This window comes from Marasmius oreades, chromosome 4 (genome assembly GCF_018924745.1).
Source record: "Marasmius oreades isolate 03SP1 chromosome 4, whole genome shotgun sequence".
Classification (NCBI taxonomy): domain Eukaryota; kingdom Fungi; phylum Basidiomycota; class Agaricomycetes; order Agaricales; family Marasmiaceae; genus Marasmius; species Marasmius oreades.
Genome location: NC_057326.1, coordinates 1,751,489 through 1,774,911, shown reverse-complemented (window position 1 = coordinate 1,774,911; position 23,423 = coordinate 1,751,489). Strand labels below are relative to the sequence as shown.

Genomic DNA, 23,423 nt, shown 5'->3' with positions numbered 1-23,423 from the left:
CTGAGCACCGAGTAGCTATTTGGTCAATATCATGTTATCTAACTTGTCGTATGGCCTCCTCTTCCACAACGTCCCGTTTATTCGCATATCCGTCGGCTCAGGCTCGCAGAAAACTCAGTCCATCTCGCCTCGCCAATTTACATCAGACCATCTCTTCCTCTCTTCAGATCTATCTCAAATCGAATCCTGTTTCATTCGACGAGGCCATCACTTTCATCTGTTCCTACGCTCAAGATGCCGCATCTCAGACGTTACAGAACCTCATCTGGGCAGCTCAATCCCAATCGAATCAGGCTAGTCCTCAGTCCTTAAACTCCCTCACACCGATAGAGCAATACATTCGAAAATCTGTCCTCCTATTAGCCGAGAAAATCGCTCCAACCGGTGGTCTTTCAGTCCAGGTTCTCCTCGATTTAGCAGTCGTTTATGCGTCTACCAACGCGGAGATAATGAAAAGGGTTGTCAGCTCTGCAATCAAGAAGAACTCTTTAGCGGAAGCGGAAGTTAAAGAGCAGTTGGTACCAGCTTTCACGAACTTACTCTCATCTCGGACTGTAGGATTGGGTCTGTACGGTTTACGGAAAACAGGCCATGTTCTCAAGTCATTTCTACACTCTTCACCTCCCAAAATTGTTCATCTATTTGCTCAGAACGAATTCATACTAGCATTAGCCAAGGCATACGATGATGGACTGGCAGTTATTGCAAGGTCTTATGGCGGATTCTCTGTGGAATCACTTTCCAGTCCGAATGCAATCGTAGACGACTGGAACTACATCTATCTCTCTACCAAAGTCAATTTGATTGATTCTTTTCACCTCATCATGACCGTTCTCCTTTCCCCGTCGTCCGCCGACCTGGAAACTAGTTTTTCAATCACGTTCGCGTTGCTTGATTTGTCGAGTTCCACCACTTCTCCACCCGAAAGAACGCCCTTCCTCGACGCATCTCTCTTGGTAGATTATCAACACTCGTACAACCTTCTAGGGTCCTTACAGTCCCTTTCTACTTCACAAGATCCTCGATTAGACATTCTCTCCCCTACCCTTTCTTCGTTTGATTCAGAGGTGGCGGAGAATGGAGCAGCAGGCGCGTTAAAACTAATACTGAGATCGAGTGGCGTTCCTCCCGGAATAGACAACAGAGGTATGGGGAGGTCACCTCAACCAGTCCCACCGAACGGGAAAGCCAAAGGAAAAGTGAAATCGGACCTTCCTCCAGAAGACCCCGAAGCCGATCTGAAAATAACTCAAGTTCTCGATATTCTCCCTGACCATCCGCCCACCTATATCCGGGCTCTCTTACCTTTCTATGGTGGGGACACCGAAAAGGTGATCGGGGCGCTTTTAGAAGGGACAGCGCCTAGCGCAGAATCTCTCGAGGGATCCGGTTCAAATGTGAAGTCCCAGAAACCATCCAGAAGAGCAGAAGATGATATCGAGGAGTATGTCAAGAATCGCAGTAATGTCTTCGACGATCAGGAAATGGACCTTTCAAGGGTTACATTTGGCAAACAGAAAGGGTACGTGCTCCCCGGTCCTCTCATTCGTACGACTTCGTGTAACATAGATTCTACTTGCACAGAGTCGCGACTGCCCTCTTAAACTCATCCAATGACCCAGAACTTGCACTTCTCAAAGCCGATATTCTTCGTCGTGTCGAAGAATTTTCCGACTCGGAGGAAGGAGAGGAATCGACATTATCCTCTCGCGTTGCAAGTGCCACATTTGTTGACGAGTCTGACGAACTTGTCCTGCAAGAAAATATCAAAGTTTCCGGAGACGGTGAAGATGATAGTGGTAGTGATGATGGCGAGGGCGGCGACGACAACAATGGCCAGAAAAAGGAGAGTCAAACAGCCGAGAGTATCCTCGAAAGAGCGTACATTCAAGACCCCAAGCTGTTTGACAGAGATGTCACCACAAGACGCGGGAAAGGCAGACAGGACTTGAAAGCTCGTACGGGATGGCAGGACGAGCAGATCGAAGGGTGGATGATTATGTTGGAGCGAGATGTGCGCCTTTCCCTTATTCTTTTAAGTTTGTTTCAATGTTTTGACCCGTTAACCTTGCAGCCTAAGAAGAAACAAACCCTCATCCAGAACTACGAGTTTGAGCGCCCTCAGAATCATCTTTCACCACCGCCTTCAAGCTCTCGGGGAGGCGGAGGCGGGCACAGCGGCGGAGGCGGGCACAGCGGCGGAGGCGGTAGAGGTAATCGGAGAGGAAGAGGAAGAGGAGGAGGAAACAATGACGCTCGCGACCGAGCCTGGAAAGAACGGCACAAATCTTCGAGGGCCAAGAGGGGTAGGGATAAGAAAGTTGAGAGAATGGGCGGAGTGTCATGACTACGTTTTTACCTTTCCCATCCTAGGGTTTCACCTAAGTGGCTCGCTATTTTCATGGCGTATATGGCTTTTTTGATGTTCAGTGACGCTGAGAGAGCGTGAACGAGCATATAAGGCAACAACTGAAGCACTAGGATCCGAGTGTGTGTGTGGAGAAACGGAAAATTACACTAGGTGTACGATAGAACTTGACGCAGAATTTGGAGATTATGATGATTTCATACATAACTTTCAGAATACCCGCGTAGTGATCAACTGGAAGCTCATGTGTAGTCCGGGGATCGTACCGGCTTCTAATGAGTAGAAACAATGATGAAGGATATCAAGTCCAACTCAGAGCAAATTACCTACGATACAGATGAGACAATACCTAATGATAAAAACGCAAAGGAGTGTAATGAACAACAGCGTGAGAGCCAGAAAGCCATAAGAGAATAAGAGCAAGACTAAATGCACTTTCAGCATCCAAAACCTGGTTGAACCACCAATAACAAGAATGTCCATGTCCATGAGAACGCCACCTTCACTATTCTCAAGAGCCCCCTTCTGACCTTGGTCTTCCTCTTTTCAAGAGGAAGGCCCGAAACCTCCACCCCTTTCCGGCGTTTAGGTTGAACGATTTGCCCGTTCTAACTGCCAGATCTCAAACTTCAATACTTCAGTCAACATCAGCCCCATCTCATAAGTCCTCGAACCCTCTATCGTGTCGGACTTTTATCGCACTTGGAAGCCTGGTTTTGTTCGACATCTCCTCCCATATGGGGTCAACGTCAGGTCCTTCTAGATCTCCAGCACCGTCCCATCCCCAGCACCAAACTGTTGAGGAAATTTTATTGGAAGAAGTGAGGGTATGCGAACAAAAAACGTACCATGACTTGGTCCCGAGGTAAATTCTATTGGCGTACTTTCCTCCTCCATGAACAATCTATCATGAGGACCAAACCAAGCCCTATCCTGTGGATCTGTCCGTGGATTATCAGGAAGGCCGCCTAACCGGACATAGCCTCTTATCGAGGTCAAGTTGCGACGTGCGGGATGAATTAGGTCATACACTTTCTGTAGGTATTTTTGTGTCAGTCACACAGGGGAAGTGGTGGACTATCTACTCACCGAATCGTATGCCAGCTTGACCCTTGGGACCATCATGATCCTTCCATACCCAGCCTCCCAATAGTCATTACAGATCAAGCTACACTCGCTGGCGCTGCATTCCCCTTCTGTTATCCTTGCCATCCGGAATTTCACCCTCGAAGCGAGATAGAAGGGTTCTGGGTCAAGGACAGCTATGCCATTCCAACACGATTGTACCTGAACAGGTAAATGGGCTAACCACCTCGAATTACTGGGAGGATGGTTGAACACTCTTTCGAAGGGAGCATTCTCGAGTGCAGTCCCGTTAATATCTCGGGCCACCCAATTATCGTAAAATACTGGGGTCTGAAGCTCGGTATGGTACATGTAGTCGGCAGCGCACGTTATGCCAGCGTTATTCAATCTGTAAGGGTAATATAAGTTTAAAACAACGTAGGTGGTTCAAAAGGACTACGGACCGGCTCTGATATATCAACTCCAGTAGGTCGTCTACACATGGAAGGACATCGTTCATGAACACAATTGTGTCAAAAATCTCCCCTTCACCGTCTCTCAATTCGTGCAACGGTAAAAACGCGGCGTTCCTGACCTCCGCCAGATACTCTATCCGGTGATTAAAGGCGCCTCTAGTCCGCATACTTGTCCTAATCGTGAACCGTAGACCGACTGCATGCGTTAAACTTGAGAAGATGCGAAGAAGAGCTTTGGTTTGATCGGTGGACCCGTTTTCATAGATGGAGACAAATATGTTGGGATAACCCAGAATGGCAGAAACGCGGAAGAGTGTGGAGAAGAGGTCTGGGAGAATGTCGAAGGAGTTGTAAAGATTTATGGCAAAGAAGTATTTGTGGGGCGCCTTGGCGACATCGCTTCCTCTTTTACTGGACTTTGTCTCGCGCTTTCGAGTATTTGAATCTTCATCCAGACCAGTAAATTTATGTACCCATTCATTCCAGCTTCCATCTGAAGGGGGGTTATGGCCTATTAAAGGGCTATACCTCTCCGACGCTTGTTGCGCGTATAATGGCTGCACCTTCGCCCCACATTCACGAGTATAGTGTGGTGTTAGAGTTGTTAGGAGCTCTAGGATGCGAAACCGTTGATCAATCGAAGGAACTTGTGTCGGATGGCGGGTTTGTTGGCGATGAGAAGAAGTAGAGGGTGTGTGTGAGGACCGCCATTGGGTGGGATGCGAAGACTAGAGTATTTGATTAGCGTTCACAAGTCATTGGAGGTGTAAAAATTCCGTATGTCTGCAGTGGAGACTCACAGTACTCCATCCTCCAAATAATCTCGATATAGAAAGCCCAATAACGACGCCTATTAGTATGGCCGCGGGGGTAGATATCCGCTTGGCCTTGAAGAAAGTATGAACTTGAGCCGGGATTGAATGTGTTTTCTCTTTCAACGAGTTTTTCATTCTTAACTGAAGTTGGCGGTGATGCCTTGTGCGTCGTCCACTAATGAAAGAGGTGACGAGCAATAACCGACTGAAGAGCTTGAGGGCGGTTAGAAAGGAAGTTGAATTCGTGTCAGGTCCGCCGAAATATCGATATTGCCGGTCAGTCAATCAGTGCGTCCATATCATGATCACGTCCGCCGTTCGCCCTAGCATTCGAAAGACATGACATTGAAGGTACATTAAAAAGACCAGATATAGCTGTAGCAATAATTACACATAAATGGAAGAAAAAAACATCACCAACGACCCATCCTCCCCTCGTTGGAACTACGTGGCTGTCATGGGGTCAAACTGCAACTGGAATTTCAATGGACACGGCGGTTGGTATTCAGGACATCCTCCACTCCAATTGTGATTCATAGCAGTCTTCGCGCTCGCAGCGTTTCTCGTCCAGATATTCCCAGCAATACTGGTGGATGCCATATTACAAGCCTTCGCCACTTCATCACCCCTTCCCGCCCCAATCTTCCCGTTCACTGCCTCCCTCGCAATTTCCTTTAAAATCTTCACCCCGCCCGCATTGACAATCTCCTTCCTAATTGCGGATCCTCCAACATCTCCTAAGAAGCTGACAGCCAATGCCAGTTCGATGTGTACTTGAGGATACGGTTCATCTGCCGCCGTTCTCAACGCAGCCAACAACGAGTCAACAACCCCAGCGTCAACCAGTGCTTTTCTTGTTCCTCCCCCCCATTCAGCGCAGCTGAACCTTTGAACTGCAAACGCAAACGATGCTAAAGGCATCACTTCATCCTGTGGCAGAATACGGGGCATTCGAGCCAAACCTCCAGCAACACCCTTCTCCAGAAGAATCTTCGACATATCACTACTATTCGGCCTCATCAAGCACCCGACGGCTCTAGCACTCCAATTTAATATGTTCGGATCGGACGACGTATTCAAATGATGAGCCAGTAAATCCACACATCCCGCCTTGGCCAATGCTTTAGCCAGCCGTATCGACCTAGCCATTCGAGCAATAGCAAACAATCCTGATGAAATGTCAAGGGCTGTAGCGTTTACTCCAAGGTTAGTCGTGTGCCTCAAGTGGTCAACGAGATCCGGTATAACAGAATGTTGGTCTGCCAGATTATCTGCGATGGAATCTGTGTGAACAAGGCCTCCAATGCACCATGCTGAAAGAGCTGCCGCCCTTGGACCACCTCTCAATCCCCGACTGATGAGTTGCTTCACCAACCCAGTTTTGATGAGTCCTTGGGCAATCTCGGGTGTTCGACTCATCCGACAAAGAATCCACACGGACAACCCCGCAATATCATCCGACTCGGACGTTGTAAACAATTCGATGAGAGTAGACGTTGTATCTGTGCGATAGATGGTATTGGCGCTCACCGAGTCGCAACTGGACCAAGGCGGTACACAGAAATCAGAAACAAACAGATATCAGACGAACACAAGCGAATACATACGCAAGGGTTCCAAGAGTCATGAGCACCGTATCCAATCCAGGATCGTCGGAGACCGCACGTCTCTTCAACAGCAGAATCAATGTCGGCATCACACCGGCTGTAATGAACTTTTGGGCCGCTTTCTCGCTTTGAGACGACAACTGGTCAATCTTCAATAGGTGTTCATCTATAGCTTGAGGGTTTTGCCCAGCCTTTATTTCAGCCTGCAGTGCACCCACTACCAGCACTGGGTTGATTCTCGACAAGCCTGGATACAGTCCTTCGTCAGCCATACATCGCTTCGACCTAAACCGAAACAAAGGCTGACCGTTGACACTTCCGATATCACTAATCGATTGCATATCCTCAAGGTTCATCCCAGAAAATGTCTGTGTTAACCTTCTGTGCACTCCCAACGTAGTTTGTGAGTCCGTTGAATACGTGCTGGGAGCCATTCTACTTGTTCTCCGTTCAACGCCTGCGTGGCTTGGCACAAGCGACCTTCTATTATCGTAGCTTGTTTGTTGTCCCATTCCATCACTTCCATATCCAATTTCCTCTCCCTGATACGCGGCAGTCCCTCTTCTGAGAACAGAACCAGGAGATGTAGAAGCATAGAGAGACATTCCAATATCATCATCTCTCTCTTCATGGCTAGGTTGCACGTATCCATATTCCTGAGGTTGGGTTTGATCTCGATATTGAGCGGTGGTTCGACCAGACACCAGACTGGGAGGCAACGACTGCCTCATTGTCGGAGTGCTCAGCTCTACATTTATTGGAGGAGGGAGGGGAGAATTTGAAAATGTCTGAATAATGGGAGGTGCACTGGCTGGAATGAGGTAAAAGGGTCAGCTAACGCTAATACGAAGACTGAGATCGCACTCACGAGGAGGAGAGTGATATGACTGTTCTTTTGCCGGTATCGCGTTAAAAGTCCGTTGAGAATATCGCGTAGATGAGCTGCTGCCGCTGGGTGGCGTCTTATTCCGACCAATCGACAATGGTGGAGTAGGAGGTCCATAGCCAGGAGTCTCCACCTCTGACCCTACGTTAACCACCCTGGGTCCCGTATGTCGATGAGATGGGCCAGAAGGACCCATTCGTGTTTTCGCGTCCCGATTTCGATGAGCTTGATCGGCGACGCTCGGATTACTTCCCGCTGAATAGGCAGGAGGGGGAGCATCTTCACCGTCACCCTCGAAATGTTCAGGACTAGAAGTTTTTGCGCGGTTCGAAGTCTGTGGTGCTTTGAGTTGGTTCTGAGTTTGTTCCAGTCCCACTGCAAACATCCGCCGTCAAACGTAGGGAAGGGAGAACAATTAATTGGATTTTACTCACAGTCTCCGCTGATTGCTGCTTGCCATAACCTCACGATGATATCAAAAGTAGGTCGCAGTCTTGGTTCCTTACACCACGATTCTTCGATAATATCCCACATCTGATCGTTTAATCCCACTCTGATCGAGAGGGCATAATCAGGACGATCAGGACGAGTATCTTCATGAACAACCATGCGGACTATATGTTTCTCGGGAAGGACTCCCCAAGGTGGCGTTGAAGTGAATATCTAATTCCATGTGATTCATTTCACGGTTTCGAGTTTTTAAGGGAGGGAGAGACATACCTCGAGTGCACACATAGCAAAAGCGTATACATCCGAAGCCTTGGACGTCGTCTGGAATCCCCAATTAATTGAATACGATAAAAGCACTGGTAGACGCACGCCTTTCCATGCTTCTGGGCTGAAATACCGATGCCCTTCGTTGCTTTTGCTTGCTTGAATTTCTGTCATACAATAATCGGCAATGCATGCTCCTCCAGAGGCATTGACGAGGATATCGGAGGTTTTGAGGTTTCCATGAGTAAAACCGCGCTAGGCAAAATAGTTACACGACCATAGAGGAGGCACCAAACAAAATTACCGAGTGAAGGAACTGCATCCCACAAGCGACGTCCAAAATCTAGAACCGGAACTTGTTCGACATTCAAGATAGGCAACACAGAAGATCTAAGTTACCAGTTGTGGCCGATCGACGTTTGGGTGTTGTTGTAAATATTCTTGGACATTTCCCAATTCTTGATACTCTGTAACGATAAACAGGGGGTCAGAGTCTACACTGCAAGCCCCGATGAACCCCAGAATATTGGGGTGAATTAGTGTGTTCCAATTAGCTGTCCTTGCATGAAGGTTCTATAGGCGCAGTGAACAAAAGCTGCCCAGAGGTCATCATATATATAGAGTATTCGATGCGTACCGATGGTGTGACTCCTTCTGCCAATATCTTGACCGCAACCACATCGTCCTTATAGGTCCCTTTGTAAACGGTCCTTTGTGGGGAAAGAGGAGAATTTTCGTCAATGTCAAGTTCCTCCGGTCGAATCATGGTGGTTTGGATTCAGGGTAGGTTGAGTGTGTTCCCAGTCCCACTCGTTTCGAGGCAATTCAAATGGTGACCTAACGCTTGAAGAAGACTTTCAAGTGGAAGCGCAGGAAGAGGGTGACGATGGTGATGGATGAGAGTAGATGGCAAGCACATTTACAGGGTAGTCTCCGCACTTCATAAACAGATGACAATATGCTATGCCCTATGTCGGTTGTGTACGCGGGGCCCCTACACCGCCAAAAATTTCAAAGCCGACGATCCTTCCTTTCTTGGCTACGGCTACGGAACTCTCGAAGCGCCAGGCCCTGGCAAAGTTTGTAAAGTCAGCATTCATCATAACTACTAATATCTGCGACTTTGAATATGTATCTGAATGCTGGCAACAGCTAAAATTCGGAAACCGAGCTTCAAAAAAACTTCGCTAGACGGAACCTTGGACTCAGCCGGGTGCTCAATTTTCAGCCAACGACCACAACCGGGTCAATACTACGCCAACCAATTCTATAAAGACATGTCGACATTCATGGATGGGAGAAAAGAAAATGAGGTCACAATAGCCTGGTGCCCCGCACACAAAGGCATTAGAGGGAACGAGAGGGCAGACGAGCTGGCCAAGAAAGCAACAGAACTGGCGAGAACAGCGCCATTTGGGGTCACACGATCAAATGCTCTTCGTAGGGCGAGAGCACGGACACAGCAGGACTGGGGCAGAGAATGGAAGAACAAAGCGAAGACAGGACGATTCGCCATTGCGAACCGATTCCAGCCAAGCCTCAAACCAACCAAGAGGTTTCTGGTATTGGGACGAGAGGTCTTCGGGAGAGTGCTGCAGTGCAGATCAGGACATGCATTCACAGGCAAGTACCGAGAACAGTTCCACCCTAATAAGGACACTGATTGCCCATGTGGAGAGGAACCGAGGCAAACCCGTGAACACATACTACGAGTATGCCCACTATACGAGTCGCACCGGGACCTACTACGCGACGTATCCCGCGACATATCACTTCCGGAAATTTTAGGCACGCCAAAAGGGATAGCAGCCCTCGGGAAGTTTGTGGAAGCATCCGGGGCATTCACACCAACCGGTCATCCACGACATACACCAGGCACACCCCAACTGGAAAACTTCATCGACACACACACAGACGAACCACGGGGAGAGGGCTGACACGGACACGTTGATTGCCATGATCTCCACCACCAAAACCTCGAACCGGTCGCCAACAGCGACGCACCCGCATCCCCAGATCTAACCTCACCATATGCCCCACTTTCTCATGTTCTCATTTCATGCCTTATACCTTATCAATGACCGCGTTAGGCACGCCACCTATAGTGACATCACCTACACACAAAATCAATACCAACAACTACACAACAAAGAGACCAGGAGCCCACCTACAGTTTGGGCAAAGTAGAATAGAAGGAGAAGGACTGGCAGCGCTCTAACGAGCGCGCCCGTGTGTCTTAGCACTAGACGGCTTGTAACACGTAAATCTGCAGAAAAAAAAAAAAAAAAAAAAAAAGAACCTTGGACTCAGTACCATTTGGGTCATCGGCTAACAGATAGATAGATACGCCACCAAAACTGGCCCATGTCGTACAGATATGTGCTACTTTATATATATCCCATAAACTCAATATATCGTGAACATATATTGACCATGCCGTAACCATGCCGTAACACAATCCAGCAAAGGGAATTCTGGCGTCCCTTGTTCCTCCCGCGATGGAAATGGGTCCAAATGAGATATTTTACCTACCAAAGGTCAATGTATGCAAGAGTAGGGCAGGAGGACCACTAGAAACATTTGTGCTAAGTAATTAGGGCATTGTCATGTGACTCTACATATCGTGAACATATCTGGAGACAGATGGTGATTACAGGGATTTGATTAATTCCGTGAACATGCGTTCCCTGGTGCGCCTGTCGGCTAAGCAAGCGCCCTCGGGTAATGGGCGGTTGTACGTGGCATACATACGGCCGATGATTGAGATTGAAACTCCGACTCTGTTCCGAAGTAAATCCGACGTTATCGATAGGACGTCTCGCACCTTTCCCTAGGAGTCTCGAGCCTCAAACATCTATGTCCAGCCTCCAGGAGCCTGTTTCCGAGGGGTTGAAAAACTCTCGTAATGAAATGGTACACAATATATAGTATTCGAGTTGGTAGGAGACTAAGTACAGGGTATTTGAGGATGCAAGATACTTGAACACGTTGATTCGCCTGTATAGCGACTATCAGCGGAGTTTCAATATTGCTGAACATTCCGACCCTGCCGAGCATGAAACGCAGTGTTCGCGTGTTCACGGAATTAATCAAATCCCTGTATATAAAGTAGCACATATGTCGGCTATCTATTCAGCTATTGGCGGTGTAGATAGATTACACGGCCTGGTCCCAGAATTCGGAACTGCCGGAACTACCAATGCAACCTAAGAGCAATCTCGACTCTCTAAGGAGCCGGTAGAACAGGGAAGGTGAAACCACGACGTTAAAATGGGCTCAATTGAGCTAATCGAAATCCCGAATCATGAATATCGATGTACTCTGGTTCTGCCAAACCATTTCTACTACGGTCCTCCTCCTGCCTTCGTAGTCACATTGAAATGTTTCCAGTTGACCTTCCTCAATCCCCACCAGAACCGGGTAGCCGAGCCGGGGAAGATGTACGATATCTTCCCGTTATTGTCTTTTCGATACCATGAAGCGCAAGTGACAAACACCGAGTTCTTCAGCCGGCGTTGAATCAGTTCGTTGTACTCCTCCGTAGACTCATTTTTAACTTCAAACGACGTTATGGCCCCAGAAAGGAGCAGTTGAATGAAGTTGAGCGCATAGCCGATCTGCAATTCGGAGAACTTTAGAGACAAGTAAGGAAAGGGTAAGTCTCGCACCTCCGTCTCTTGGGTAAAGTATGCAGATGTATGCCCGGTTCCCGTATTGGGACCTACGAGAAGGTTTTAGAGGGTCGCAAGTTCGAGACGATTTCCTTCTTACCACCAAGCATAAAGAAGTTCGGGAACCCAGGCAAAACTGTCCCGCAGTAAGCCATAGGTCCCCCCTTTCTTGCGTAATATTCTTGAACAGTCTCACAGACACCCTTGACGCACAGGGGATAGTCGTCCTACGACGTAATTAGAAAAGAATAGAAATAAAAAACAGGATGAGACGTACTCCAATATACCCAGTCGCGAATATGATAACATCGAAAGGTAAATGTTCACCTGTTTACTTGGTCAGATTATGCATTCCTCGCATGGAGAAAAATACCGTCAACTCACCCTTCTTCGTAAGAATACCGTCCTTTGTGATTCTTTCAATGCCATCCCAGTTCATATTGACATTAGGTCGATGCAAAGACTTGAGAAATTGAGGACGATCCATAACTAAGCGCTTGCAGCCCGGACCTATTTGAACCATGTTCATTTCGGATCCATCAGCATTGTGGTAACGATACTCACTGTATTTCGGAACGATGGACTTGTAATACTTTTTGGGGGCTTTAAATTTCATGTACAGAAGCATAACCTGAAGGGAATGAGAACCCCGAACGACATAATCAATCAAACATATTGAAAGCGCACCATCCGCAATAATGGCCGAAATCCGGAATTTGAGAAAACCAATAGGTACAGGAGTTCACTCTGTACACAACGCCATGAACAAGAGCATAGAAGAAAGAATAAAGACGCTTACAAGCAGAAAATGGTAGCACCTGTGCAACCGCAAACACAGGGGAATGTTTCTAAATATCCATTTTGTAACAGCGCCATACGCATGATCCGCCTATACCATATGGACCGGCATAAACGATAGGCATCACACCATGAGCTGAGTCGACCTACTAAAGGGAAGTACCAGACTGGTGTGCGACAGATGTTGACTACGTTCACAGACGGATCCTCAGATATGGCTGGGACAATCTGTGCTCTTTATACAGCGGGTTTTTGATTGAGTACGTCTTTTGAAGGATTCATGAGAAGGACATACCCAGACGTGCCATTCCCCACGACAGCCACTCTCTTTCCTTTCAGAACTACATCATGATTCCAAGTGCCGGAGTGAAACATATCTCCTCCAAACTCCCCTAGACCGGGAATATCGGGGTACCGTGTTACTTCCAAGATTCCCAATGCTGAAACCAAGACCTCCACCTCGCTGATGGTTTGGTGGTGTTCCTTCTCAAGCTGCTCATGTATTTGCTCTCGCTGAAGTACTCTCGAGGTGTCGTGCTTAGGAGCTGCTTTTGTCGTGACGATGTACTTGGATCTTTCCTGGTTCCATACTGCGGAAACGACCTGGGTATTGAAAACGATATGCGGTCGTAAATCGTATTTATCGACCACATTACGCAGATATTCGAGCAACTCGGGTTGTGATCCATGAGTACGACCCCAATCCGGATTTAGGTCCGTGGAGAGAGAGTAAAAGTGTACTGCGACGTCCGACGAACAGCCCTAGATCATTCAAAATCAGTACTTTAGGACCAATGAACGAGGAGAAAGATACCGACAGGGTAGATGTTGTCCTTTCCAGTGAGGGAGATTAACACAAAACGCAAAGTCAGAATTTCCAAAAAAACGTACCCGCCAAGTTCCACCAACTTCATTAGCTTTCTCATATATTACGAAGTTTCTAAAAGCTGGAAATTTCCTTCGCAAAGCAATTCCTGTCGCCAATCCCGCGGCACTGTTATACAGCTTGGGTGAGATGAACACATTAACTTGGAGAAGGAAACGTACCCTGCACCTATGATAGCAATCCGCGGTCCACTCGAAGTTGATTCCATGGCCATGGAATAGTGCTAAGTCGGGGGTGGGCATTTTTAAATTGACAACATTTGCAAACCATGTATAATCCAAACTCCACGTCGGATCGAACGGGCACCCCGGCCTAGGCCATTGGAAAGATGTGGGGGAGTTTGAGATGGCAAGTAGGAGGGGCCAATTTTGGTCGGCGGTAATTCTATCACAGCTCGCCATTTTACTTATTTCTATCCATGTATTTTCCGTACTTAGCTAAAATATGCAAACAATTTAATATTTTATGGAATTTTCTTGAAAAAGGTACTTAAACCAGGAATTTTTAGTATATCCTCCTGCGGGCACGTCGGTTTCAGTACCAGTTATAAACGGTTTGGTGGGTTTTCATCGAAGGCATAGGGTATGTAGAGTAGAGGTTTGGTCGGAACATCGACAAATCTGGTCGCGGGGGGGAAACCGCAGTATCAAAAAAGGTTGTTAGCTGTAAAAGTCCATAATATTACAGGGCAGAGTGGACTACACAATGTCGGATATGGTACACGTTGGAGCACACCACTTGTGAGGTGGAAAGCATACATAAGAGGAGGTATAAAACGTGTGGTTAAGTTCAGAAGAGTCCCCATCGCTTTTTATGGTTCTTGGAGTCATGGTACCCACGCCCTTCAGGACCTGAGGTTTGACACTCGTGTCAACGACGTACTTTGTGAGAGGATATACTTACATTGGTGTTGATAAGGTTCTGCAAAATTGATCAGCCATGCATAGAAACTTGCGCAACGACAAGAAGGCGCCTTACCATACATTTCCGTTGGCGGGATCACAGGAGTGCCTATTCAGATGATTATATAACCATGAGAATTTACGTGGAGAACGCGCGTTACTCACGTGTATCGTGGGTGAGAGTCCTACTGCGGTGACGATGCTCCCTGTGTTCGGCTTCGAGGGAAGGACGACGCTTGCTTCAGACTTTCTGTTTGAATATCTCGAAACTTACCACGGTGATTTGGGTGACCAGGGTACGGTGGAGGGGGCTGTAAGGAATGCCCGCTGTATCCTTGGTGAGCAGTTGGAACACGAGGTTCACGAAGTTGGTTGGGAGCGGAGGAAGGTAAATAACCTGGCTCCCTCTGCTCCACCCCGTTGATGGTGACGACCTTACGGCCGTCAGGATAGGTCCTCGTAACGATTTCGTTACCCTGTGCACATTCTTCCATCAGTAAATTTGAATAGTTAGATAGGAATAAATCACCAACATTCCAATCTCGGGATTTCTTGACGGCATGAGTGGCACCATTCAGAGAAGACGACATATATACTTGTCGAGTATATCTGGTGTTGCCATTTCCAGAGGTGGATTGAGCATCAACATTCCCGGGAAAATCACTGAAGCCTGAAAGCATGTTCCTGTGCATACTGGACATTAAATTGAACATATCGGAATGCATGCGTCGTGCTTGAGGTAATGGGTCCTCATCCCAGGGACTTCTTCGTTCGTGGCGGTGACTCGGTCTGGCGTAACTGGAACCACCATACATTGTATCAGAGAACATCCGTTCAAACAGATCAAATGGATCTGTAAAGTTGAATCGATGAAACGGCCTGTTGAGGAAGGGATCATTGAAGAATGGGTCGTTAACGAAAGGATCATGGTGGTGGTGGTATGACGAAGTCCTCGTTCGATGGTGATGATCCCTTCTGCGCTCCTCCTCAGGGCTGGGGGGTGGCCATACGCCATGTCGGTCATATTCCTAGCAGATAATAAGCTCCGGTTTGTTGTGTATATTGAATAGGTTTGACACCTACGCGTTTGGTCTTGGGATCATTCAATACCTCATACGCATTGCTGACCTACGCTCCGAATTAGTGATTGTCAATAGTGCGAGAGTTGGTAGCGCACCTGTCGAAAACTGTTTTCCAGTGCCTCTTTCTCTGATAACGTAACGTTTGGGTGACGGTCGGGATGCGTTTCGAGAGCACGTTTCTTATACGCTTTTCGGACTGGGAAGGTGTGGCGAGCGAATATTAATACACAGGTCTACATCGAGAGAAGATGAGACTCACTCTCTTCTGGCGTTGCATGTTTAGATACACCTAGAGTCTCATAGAGATCTGAAGCCATTGAGGCAAGGGGCGATGGTGGAGGTAAGAGGTCAAGAGGTCAGCGCCTAAAATACCGGCGAAACCCAGACGCTGCTGCTGACAAAGCAACCGGAATTTTTCTGGTAGCTGGCTTGAGCTGGTCGAAGCTTCACGAATGTCTGTACAGGAGATCATTCTCTGCGCGACTACTTCCTCGTCGAGTTCTGCTGGCACCGGTTGTATAGCTCTCCACGACTTCAAAAATGGTACAACGCTGGCCTCATTCAAGCAGACAAATGCCGCTCCGCATTGTACAACCTACATCGAGTCTAAGCAGTCTCAAGGAGGATTCCTACTAGCCTCTCAACCGGACAAGTCCCTTCTGCATGTTTACAACTTTCAGAAGGTGCGTTTGAAACGTGATCTTTAGGATAAAGGTATGAATTCTCGTGTGATAGGAACAGATTAGTATGAAGATCGTGCTACCAGAAAGACTTTCATGTATAGCTCTGGACTCTAAAGGAAAATTATGTGCCGCCGGGACCTCTCAAGGTCGTATATATCTCTGGGAGGCGAGTAACTCACACCGTGCTTGGCTTCTAATACTGATTCTCCGGCGAACAGTAGGTATCATCTGGGATTCTTTACAACTCGTGGGACGCACATTACAGAAAGATCAACGTCTTGCGGTTTAATTGTGACGGTGTTGCATTAATATCAGGCAGCGATGACTCTGGTGTCAGCGTATGGTCCGTGTCTAGGTCAATACGAACTTAGTATCCCTCCTTCACAGTAAATTCACCGATGTTCTCCAGATTAATCGATGAAGATCTGCAAAATGATTTGCCATTATCACTATTCTCTCTCTCTGATCATACCTTACCCGTAACAGATATTATCTGTGGGGTAGGGGCCTTCCCATCGTGTCGAATATTAACGGCCTCCGTCGATCACTCAGTCAAGGTCTGTGACTAGAACTTTAACTGAATTTTCTAACTCCGTCTGATCTTGATATTCACAGCTTTGGGATCTGGCTGAGAAGTCACTACTCACCACTTTTATGTTCCCCCAAGTAATATCTAGTCTTGCCTGGGATGTTACAGAACGCCTATTCTTCGCAGCGTCTTCAGATGGATCGATATACCAGATGAATCTTTTTCGTGAACGTGAAGCTGTTGGAGGTGGAGGGGTTAGCGATGTCGTACACGCGACAGATGAAACGCGAAACGAGCGACTGATTACTGTGGAGTACGTCCCTATTCGACGTTCTTTGGGATGCCCGGACCATATTCTGAACCCCAAATTTCTAGAGACCCAGTTACATGTATGGTCATCTCGATGTCGTCCTCACTTCTGGTGGGAACGTCATCAGGTTTGATCCATATTTATGATATTCCGACGCACCAATTGATGCGCACGATAACGACGCATAAAGGCTTCTCAATAGCATATTTATCCACGATGCTCAAGCCGGTAGATTTGATTGGCCATATCAGCCTAACCATGGATGTCGGTGGTTCTGCCGATGCCAATAATGTGATCCCTATACGCCCGGTAGTCGCGTTCCAACGAATACGGGATGTAAAAACACGCGACCTTCACGAGGTTTCCATGCTCCTGCCAATGCGAGATCATGTACGTCTTAATACGGACACTCAGATCGTGTTACTGATGCCGATATTCATTTTCAGGGCTATCGTGATGAGACGACCTTTTACTCGGAAGAAGCGGTTGTTCATGATCAAAGTTATTTTCTTCAAACATCCGCATCGCAAGAACGAGGCCAAGATACAGTCGCCCTACAATCGCGTGTAACTGACTTGGAAGCAGAACTTTCACTGCTTCGGGGACAGCTCGGACAAGCTAAAGGGGTCAATAATCACATGTGGGAGAACGTCGTACAAAGATTGATTGGACAGGTAAAGGTAAAAGGGGTCGATGGAACATCTACCAACACCAATGTAGATGATAGTGAAAGAGTACGAAAGCTTGGTCGTTCCTGACCTTCACACTCCTCAAAAGTACGATCATCACACGTATCTGTGATCACTAGCACTTGACCTGAGATGACCTTTGGAAAAATTTATACTCATAAGGGCGATTGCGTGTTTGACACGCTCTTCGTTGAATAAATGCGAAATATCGGAATCGGAGATAACCAAGACTAAAATCAGAGACCTACAGCCCCTCGAAAAATGACAAATCCTGAGCCGATAGCCCACCACTACTTTTACCAGTACTTGCACCAAGTGGTGGTACAGATAGAGACTGACTCCTACCTGTACCCATACTTCCCCCAAACAGATCCAACGGGTCGTCATTCTCAGAAGACATACCCTTGTTCGCAGTCGACGGAGGTAACAATACAGGAGGCAATGTTGACGCGTTACCCTCGTAATTCCCGAAAATATCCGAGTCCGCCACCGAACCTGACGGCTTAGCAGCTGCCAGTGATGATCCAGACCCAGGTGGAGCTGGCAAGACTGGCGGGATACCACTTAAACCTTCAGCTTCAGTTCTCCGCCCGCTGTGGGCGGTGCTCATGATGACAGATGGGAAAGTCCCCGTGTTTTGGCGTGAAGTACTCGTGATAACAGGGGTGAACGAACGATGGCCGTTTCCATTGCCATTGCCGGTATTCTGTCTGCTCAAAGTTAGGGAGCTACCGCTACTCAACACAGGGGCAGGGAACGACGTGTTTCCAGTGTTCTGCCTGCTAAGTGTAGGTAAGGGAGAAGAGGCACCTGAAGATGTAGATGGCCGTGGCTTCCCTTTAACAGAGTCGAGGGGAGATTGCGTTCGCTGGTGTAACAGCTTGGATTGGCGTGCCAGTTGTTGACTTGAGGGCACTATAAGGGGAGGGGAGGACTGAGCTGGCTGTGAGACCAGCGCATTTGATAGTGAGTGCGACGCTGGTTGTGACTTCGCATTTGTCGAGGGAGGAACAGTCAAACCAGAAACGAATTCATCGAAATTACTGAACATACTATCCCTATCCTCTCCGCTCACACTGCTTCCGCTCATGCTCATATTTGAATCCATCGAACTATCACCCAGACCACCAAAGAAGCTTGTTTCGGAAGCAGACGATGTACTTGATATACTCTGATTGAACCTATGACTATGTGCCGGACTGAAGCCAAGGCTGCTAGGAGCGATTCTGAAACTGGCAAAACTGGAGTCCTGAAAGTCGGCAAAATCGTCATCGTTATGTACACTTGACGAGGGACCAGCATACGACTCATTGGGTAGAGGCGGTAGCGTGTCTTTCTCCGGACTCCCCCCTGGTGCTTTAAATTGCGCTTCGGAAGGGAAGGATCCGTTGCTAATACGCGATGGCGAGTTGACCTGAGACCCGGAGCCAGGAGCTGCCAGTAAAGGTGGCGCAGGATGGATTCCGACTCCAGGAGGTGGCGGCAATTTGGGCGACGGAGCAGGTCTATCTGATGGTGAGGAAGACATTATAGCAACCAGGGTAGGTCGTTTGCCAACCTTTGTTGGAGGTGGAAGAAATGGAGAATGTCTAACCGCTGATGTGCTCCCAGTACTCGCATTGAGTGTCGGTAAGGAGGAAGAATTTGGGGTGGTCGGGGTGGGCTCGCCAATGCAAGAACCCGTGGGGGGCACCCATCCAAAACCTTTCCCTCCGTTAATTTGCTTAGAGGTAGTACCTGGATAAGCGGAATTGAATTTCAACGTGGTCGGAGTTCGGGCGTCATCTAATATTTCTGGTGCAAATGACGACGTCGTGGGAGTTGGTAAACCTAGAGGCAACACCGGCGGGGTGGGGAGGGTTGTCTTTGTGCTTGTGGATGATGTTGGCGGTGGGGCCATTACAGGAGAGGCGAGTAGAGAAATCTTTTTCACGGGATTACTTTGGAGTGAGCCAAAACCCAATGGGTCGTCATCGTCATCCAACGCGCTTGGTACCGCCTTGGATGTGTCATGTTCTGTCAGAAAATCGAGGTCGTCTGACGACAATGCCATTGAGGTTGCGTTGGCATTACTTGGTTTAGTGCGAGAAAACCGACCGAGAAAACGGGAGACGGCAGAAGGTGGTGGGCTGTCAGGGAGAAATATATCCGGAGACGGATTACACTCTGCCGTAGAAATCGCAGCAGAAGTAGTGGGAAAAGTCGAAGGGGTAGGAACGGGCACAGGAGTGGGCTTTGTCATTGAAGGCAGTATATGCTTCGCGGTAGAAGTCGTGGCAGCGAATGTAGGAGAAGTGGGGTCCTCACCCAAGTCAATACTATGTCTGGGAGAAGGTGTAGGCGAAGTACTCGTCGAGGGAGCAGGTGAAGCCGATTTATTTCTTCCAAAGAACGATGACAGAAGACCGGTGCTCTTCCGTTTCATTTCTGGAATAGCAACTGTGCCCCTCCCTTTCTGAGTGTCAAGAACCTTCCAGCCCACTGGTAAAACATCACTATCATCGTGAATAGGTTCTGGACGGGACTTGATTGCGGCTTCCCATGCAGTTGAGCCTTTCGATTCGAGGTACTTCGCCAACGGGCTCGCCTGTCGGGAGACGTTAGTGTGCCGTGAGAGTCGTACCGCATCGGCGGTCTTCTTGTGGATCCACGACTTGGGAAACGGGGGAATAGGTTCTAAGGAGATTGATGTCGGGATGAGTTGGTTGGCGACTGCTTCGCTGCAGAGACGAGTCGATCAAACCCGTTCATCTGAGGAGATGATCTTGAATACTCACAGTCCTTCCACCGCTTCTACTATATCGCGTGCGAGGGTTGTCGGGGCCATGCCGTGGTTGGGCACCTTCTGAAGGAATATGTCCTTTGAGAGTATCTCTAGTTGAGTAAGAATTGTAGAGAGAAGCTCCGGCGGCTGATCATGAATGTTCCATCGTCAGCGAATAGGACAACTAAGCAAGAAACTCACAACGTATTGGTCCTGCTTAGCCTTTTCTTGCTTTGCAAGCTCCCATTCGTCTATGGGCCTAAAGTCCTTATCTTCGTCTTCTCTTTGAGGGATATCATTATCATGCCATTGCGCAGCTTCAAATGACCCAAACGCGTCGACTGCCGAGGGAGACTGTGGTGATATTTCCGAAGCTGCCACAACAAGATCCTGCACGTCCTCCTCGTCTGCGACACTGGGTGACAGCTTTGGCCATTCTTCTCCTTCCTTTTCACTTTCGAACTCTGTCTCCGATTCAGGCTTCGACCATTGCGGTGTTGGTGGTCGCCAGGTTGGCTCGTTAACGGTCCATTGAGGTGACGGTGGATTCCAGGTGGGTTCTGTGGTATCCGATGGCTGAATCCAGGGTTTATTGACCGTTTTAGACTGTTCCCAGCCAGGTTCGTCCGAGGTGGTGGTGGTTTCCGAGGTGGCCCAAGCGTTCGCCCATGGATTGTCCATACAAGGAGCAGGAATCCACGTGATCGAAGTCTAACTTCAGCTTCCACTGGCATGGACCATGCAGCGACGCCAGAACGCAGCCTCGTTGACTGGGACGAAGACGAAGTACAGAACTGGTTGGCTACACTTGGATTCCCGCAGTATGAGACCAATATCAAGGGTCAGTTTCTTTCCTCCATACACGCTCCGTTACCCATCAGCACTCTACTCTTTTCCTAGAGCACCGAATATCAGGCGACATATTATGCATGATGGACCAGGAGACCTTGAAGGGCGTTGGGGTTGCTACCGTTGGTCAGAGATTGTCGATACTCAAGGCCGTCTACAATTTGAAGGTTGCCTACAATATTCCAATTGAACCTGACAGCTATGTTCCTCCATGTAGGTTTCCTCTCTCATTTCCAGAGCACCTTCCATGACCAGTCTTCTTTAGCCGAAGCGCAGGATCGCGTGGAAGACCTCACTCTTGAGAAGCTCAATAACATGCTCAACGATCAAGGTCCGTTTCCAGTCATTCTGACCATAGCTCCATATCTCAATTACTTCAAATTGTAGCGCAACGGCTTCGCGTCCTAGAAGAAGAAAACAGAAATCTAAATACCATTCTTCAATCTTTCCTCGATGATTACAATACTCTTCGTGCGTCCCTAACCCACAATGGAACCGATGAAACTAGTCCCCCTTTGCGACGACAACCGTCGTTCAAATGGGCGCAGTATGTCAAACCCACCAAGTCTCCCACAAAACCAGAACCAACCGAGAGTCCTCACCCTTCTCCTCAACAACTCGAACACGATACGCCCTACACCCGCGGTACCCCACAATCACAGATCACGTCGACACCAGCACCAGCAACGGAGAAAACTCCTCGTCTATATCCCGCACCATCAACATCGGCCACAGACTCCCCGAATTTGTCCTCTGCGTTAAGCCCACCCAAACCTCCCCGCCAAGATGGCACCGACAACCTCAAGTCTTTCAAAGTCAGCCTGGAAGATCCCACCTACAAGGTTTTACCGGCTGCTCTCAAGAAATATAGAATTAACAACGATAACTGGGAAAATTATGCCATGTTCATATGCTATGGGTCTCCCGGTAACCGTATCGAACGGTGCCTCTCCTATGATGAGAAGCCTTTAATATTGTTTCAGAAGCTGAAGGACGCGAAAAAGAACCCAGTGTTCATGCTGAAGCATATCAAGGACATCAGGAGCCCAATTGTTGTCGCCCAACAGAAGCACGCAGCAAGGAAGGCCGGGTCGACTATAAGCAATAATGGTGATACGACCTCAGGTCCTGGTACCGCGACAGCATTGCTAGTTGAGAAAGGAATGGGGACGCCGACACCAGGTCACACGAAGAATGCACCGTCAAGGACCATCATACGTCCCCCAAAGTTGGAAGTTCACGATCTCTCCAACAATGCGAACGTCCCCTCTGGACTTATGTCCGGCGTAAATCCACAACCTGGATGGCCCGAGGCACCGGGCATATCTTCGCCGTCAACAGAACACCAGTCTCAACTCGGAGTCTCTGGAGGAGCTTTACCATCGTCATCTCCAATACCTCCATCACAAACGCCCTCTTCTCTCGCAACTTCTAATTCCCACCACGTCTCTACACCCTCTACATCCGCGTCTTCCTCGACGGCCATTTCAAATTCGTCCATCCTAGTGTCTAACAATACTAGAGAGCTCCCCTCCACCTCCCCTGGGACCATTTCTTACGCGATAGCGATCTACCCCTACATGGCTGAACAAACTGACGAATTCGATGTGGTCGTAGGAGATACATTCATCATACTTTCTCGTGCCAGGGGTTGGTGGGTGGTACAAGGCGATCCTAAAGGCACAGGTGTAGTAGAAGCGGATGTCAGCAAGCAAGGCTGGGTGCCTGCTGGATGCCTCTTGGAAACCAACCAGCCCATAGCAAGCGCTATCAGACAAGCCAGGGAGAAGAAAGGAATGGGTGACGATGCGGATGGAGAAACAGCTACTGGCGACAGAGAAGCAGACGCAGAGCAGCCAATCGCCTCTTCGTCGTCCAAGACACCTATTTTACCCTTGAGCATCATTTCGACGAGTTTCCCGGGAATCGCCCTGATGGATTATAAGAAGAAGGGAGAAGAGGAACTAGACCTGGCGAAGGATGATTCGCTTAGAGTCTTCAAGAGGTACAATCATTGGAGTTATGTGAGTTGATTTGCCTCGTCTTTGCACTCCTACTCTTTTCTTACAGTATTACACAGGCGGTCAAAGAAGACGGCGGTGATAGAGGCTGGGTCCCATCATGGTTCATTGGTAAAGTTGCCAATCCAAACTCCAATAATCAACCCACGCCGCCGACTCCTAGTGTCCCCAGTCAGAGTCAACAGCACAACGCTAGTGGACAAAATAACGGGGGTGGTGCAGATGAATCACCCTGGAATGGGAACCAAGCACAGGTTTCACCTATGAGTTCCGCGTTTCCTACAAGATAGCCCATTGTGGGTTTTCTC

The 23,423-nt window shown here is 48.3% G+C and overlaps 9 protein-coding genes across 11 annotated transcripts; 4 read left to right on the top strand and 5 right to left on the bottom strand.

The window, feature by feature from the left end:
- Positions 1-42: 42 nt before the first annotated feature.
- E1B28_007406 (uncharacterized protein) lies at positions 43-2,542 on the top strand. The gene is made up of 3 exons (XM_043152141.1): positions 43-1,522; positions 1,585-2,014; positions 2,075-2,542. Exons 1-3 carry the CDS (start codon positions 51-53, stop codon positions 2,345-2,347), a joined length of 2,175 nt encoding a protein of 724 aa, XP_043010227.1. The 5' UTR covers positions 43-50; the 3' UTR covers positions 2,348-2,542.
- A 57-nt stretch (positions 2,543-2,599) lies between these two features.
- On the bottom strand, positions 2,600-4,960 carry E1B28_007405 (uncharacterized protein). Its single transcript, XM_043152140.1, has 5 exons — positions 4,710-4,960; positions 3,898-4,637; positions 3,458-3,842; positions 3,217-3,403; positions 2,600-3,163 (listed from the first exon to the last, which is right to left on the bottom strand). Exons 1-5 carry the CDS (start codon positions 4,857-4,859, stop codon positions 3,027-3,029), a joined length of 1,599 nt encoding a protein of 532 aa, XP_043010226.1. The 5' UTR covers positions 4,860-4,960; the 3' UTR covers positions 2,600-3,026.
- A 73-nt stretch (positions 4,961-5,033) lies between these two features.
- Positions 5,034-8,882, bottom strand: E1B28_007404 (uncharacterized protein). Its single transcript, XM_043152139.1, has 10 exons — positions 8,569-8,882; positions 8,331-8,504; positions 8,236-8,274; positions 8,037-8,186; positions 7,938-7,988; positions 7,652-7,880; positions 7,200-7,592; positions 6,639-7,142; positions 6,332-6,578; positions 5,034-6,264 (listed from the first exon to the last, which is right to left on the bottom strand). Exons 1-10 carry the CDS (start codon positions 8,695-8,697, stop codon positions 5,169-5,171), a joined length of 3,012 nt encoding a protein of 1,003 aa, XP_043010225.1. The 5' UTR covers positions 8,698-8,882; the 3' UTR covers positions 5,034-5,168.
- A 2,168-nt stretch (positions 8,883-11,050) lies between these two features.
- E1B28_007403 (uncharacterized protein) lies at positions 11,051-13,658 on the bottom strand. 2 transcript variants are annotated; one of them, XM_043152138.1, is made up of 12 exons: positions 13,448-13,658; positions 13,219-13,394; positions 12,696-13,162; positions 12,551-12,635; positions 12,402-12,491; positions 12,290-12,349; positions 12,167-12,233; positions 11,987-12,112; positions 11,880-11,929; positions 11,703-11,829; positions 11,600-11,652; positions 11,051-11,548 (listed from the first exon to the last, which is right to left on the bottom strand). In XM_043152138.1, the coding sequence occupies exons 2-12, from the start codon at positions 13,324-13,326 to the stop codon at positions 11,276-11,278; spliced, it is 1,506 nt and encodes a 501-aa protein (XP_043010224.1). In that variant the 5' UTR covers positions 13,327-13,394; positions 13,448-13,658; the 3' UTR covers positions 11,051-11,275. The 2 variants fall into 2 exon arrangements, with proteins under 2 accessions (XP_043010224.1, XP_043010223.1); XM_043152137.1 differs by having other exon boundaries at positions 11,051-11,652; positions 13,219-13,233; positions 13,292-13,394.
- Positions 13,659-13,664: 6 nt separating this feature from the next.
- On the bottom strand, positions 13,665-15,620 carry E1B28_007402 (uncharacterized protein). Of its 2 annotated transcripts, XM_043152135.1 has the most exons (10): positions 15,530-15,620; positions 15,366-15,466; positions 15,272-15,316; positions 14,722-15,216; positions 14,463-14,664; positions 14,354-14,404; positions 14,265-14,297; positions 14,190-14,207; positions 13,782-14,137; positions 13,665-13,723 (listed from the first exon to the last, which is right to left on the bottom strand). In XM_043152135.1, the coding sequence occupies exons 1-9, from the start codon at positions 15,585-15,587 to the stop codon at positions 14,076-14,078; spliced, it is 1,065 nt and encodes a 354-aa protein (XP_043010221.1). In that variant the 5' UTR covers positions 15,588-15,620; the 3' UTR covers positions 13,665-13,723; positions 13,782-14,075. The 2 variants fall into 2 exon arrangements, with proteins under 2 accessions (XP_043010221.1, XP_043010222.1); XM_043152136.1 differs by lacking the exon at positions 13,665-13,723 and having other exon boundaries at positions 13,950-14,207; positions 15,530-15,615.
- Positions 15,621-15,722: 102 nt separating this feature from the next.
- E1B28_007401 (uncharacterized protein) lies at positions 15,723-16,174 on the top strand (the record flags this gene model as incomplete). Its single annotated transcript, XM_043152134.1, has 3 exons — positions 15,723-15,953; positions 16,006-16,119; positions 16,172-16,174. The coding sequence occupies 3 exons, from the start codon at positions 15,723-15,725 to the stop codon at positions 16,172-16,174; spliced, it is 348 nt and encodes a 115-aa protein (XP_043010220.1).
- Positions 16,175-16,351: 177 nt separating this feature from the next.
- On the top strand, positions 16,352-17,550 carry E1B28_007400 (uncharacterized protein; the record flags this gene model as incomplete). The annotated part of the gene is made up of 4 exons (XM_043152133.1): positions 16,352-16,510; positions 16,569-16,795; positions 16,858-17,182; positions 17,239-17,550. The coding sequence occupies 4 exons, from the start codon at positions 16,352-16,354 to the stop codon at positions 17,548-17,550; spliced, it is 1,023 nt and encodes a 340-aa protein (XP_043010219.1).
- On the bottom strand, positions 17,267-20,929 carry E1B28_007399 (uncharacterized protein). The gene is made up of 3 exons (XM_043152132.1): positions 20,447-20,929; positions 20,259-20,392; positions 17,267-20,201 (listed from the first exon to the last, which is right to left on the bottom strand). Exons 1-3 carry the CDS (start codon positions 20,924-20,926, stop codon positions 17,726-17,728), a joined length of 3,090 nt encoding a protein of 1,029 aa, XP_043010218.1. The 5' UTR covers positions 20,927-20,929; the 3' UTR covers positions 17,267-17,725.
- A 48-nt stretch (positions 20,930-20,977) lies between these two features.
- On the top strand, positions 20,978-23,405 carry E1B28_007398 (uncharacterized protein; the record flags this gene model as incomplete). The annotated part of the gene is made up of 5 exons (XM_043152131.1): positions 20,978-21,086; positions 21,146-21,307; positions 21,360-21,425; positions 21,482-23,118; positions 23,175-23,405. The coding sequence occupies 5 exons, from the start codon at positions 20,978-20,980 to the stop codon at positions 23,403-23,405; spliced, it is 2,205 nt and encodes a 734-aa protein (XP_043010217.1).
- Between the last annotated feature and the right edge of the window lie 18 nt (positions 23,406-23,423).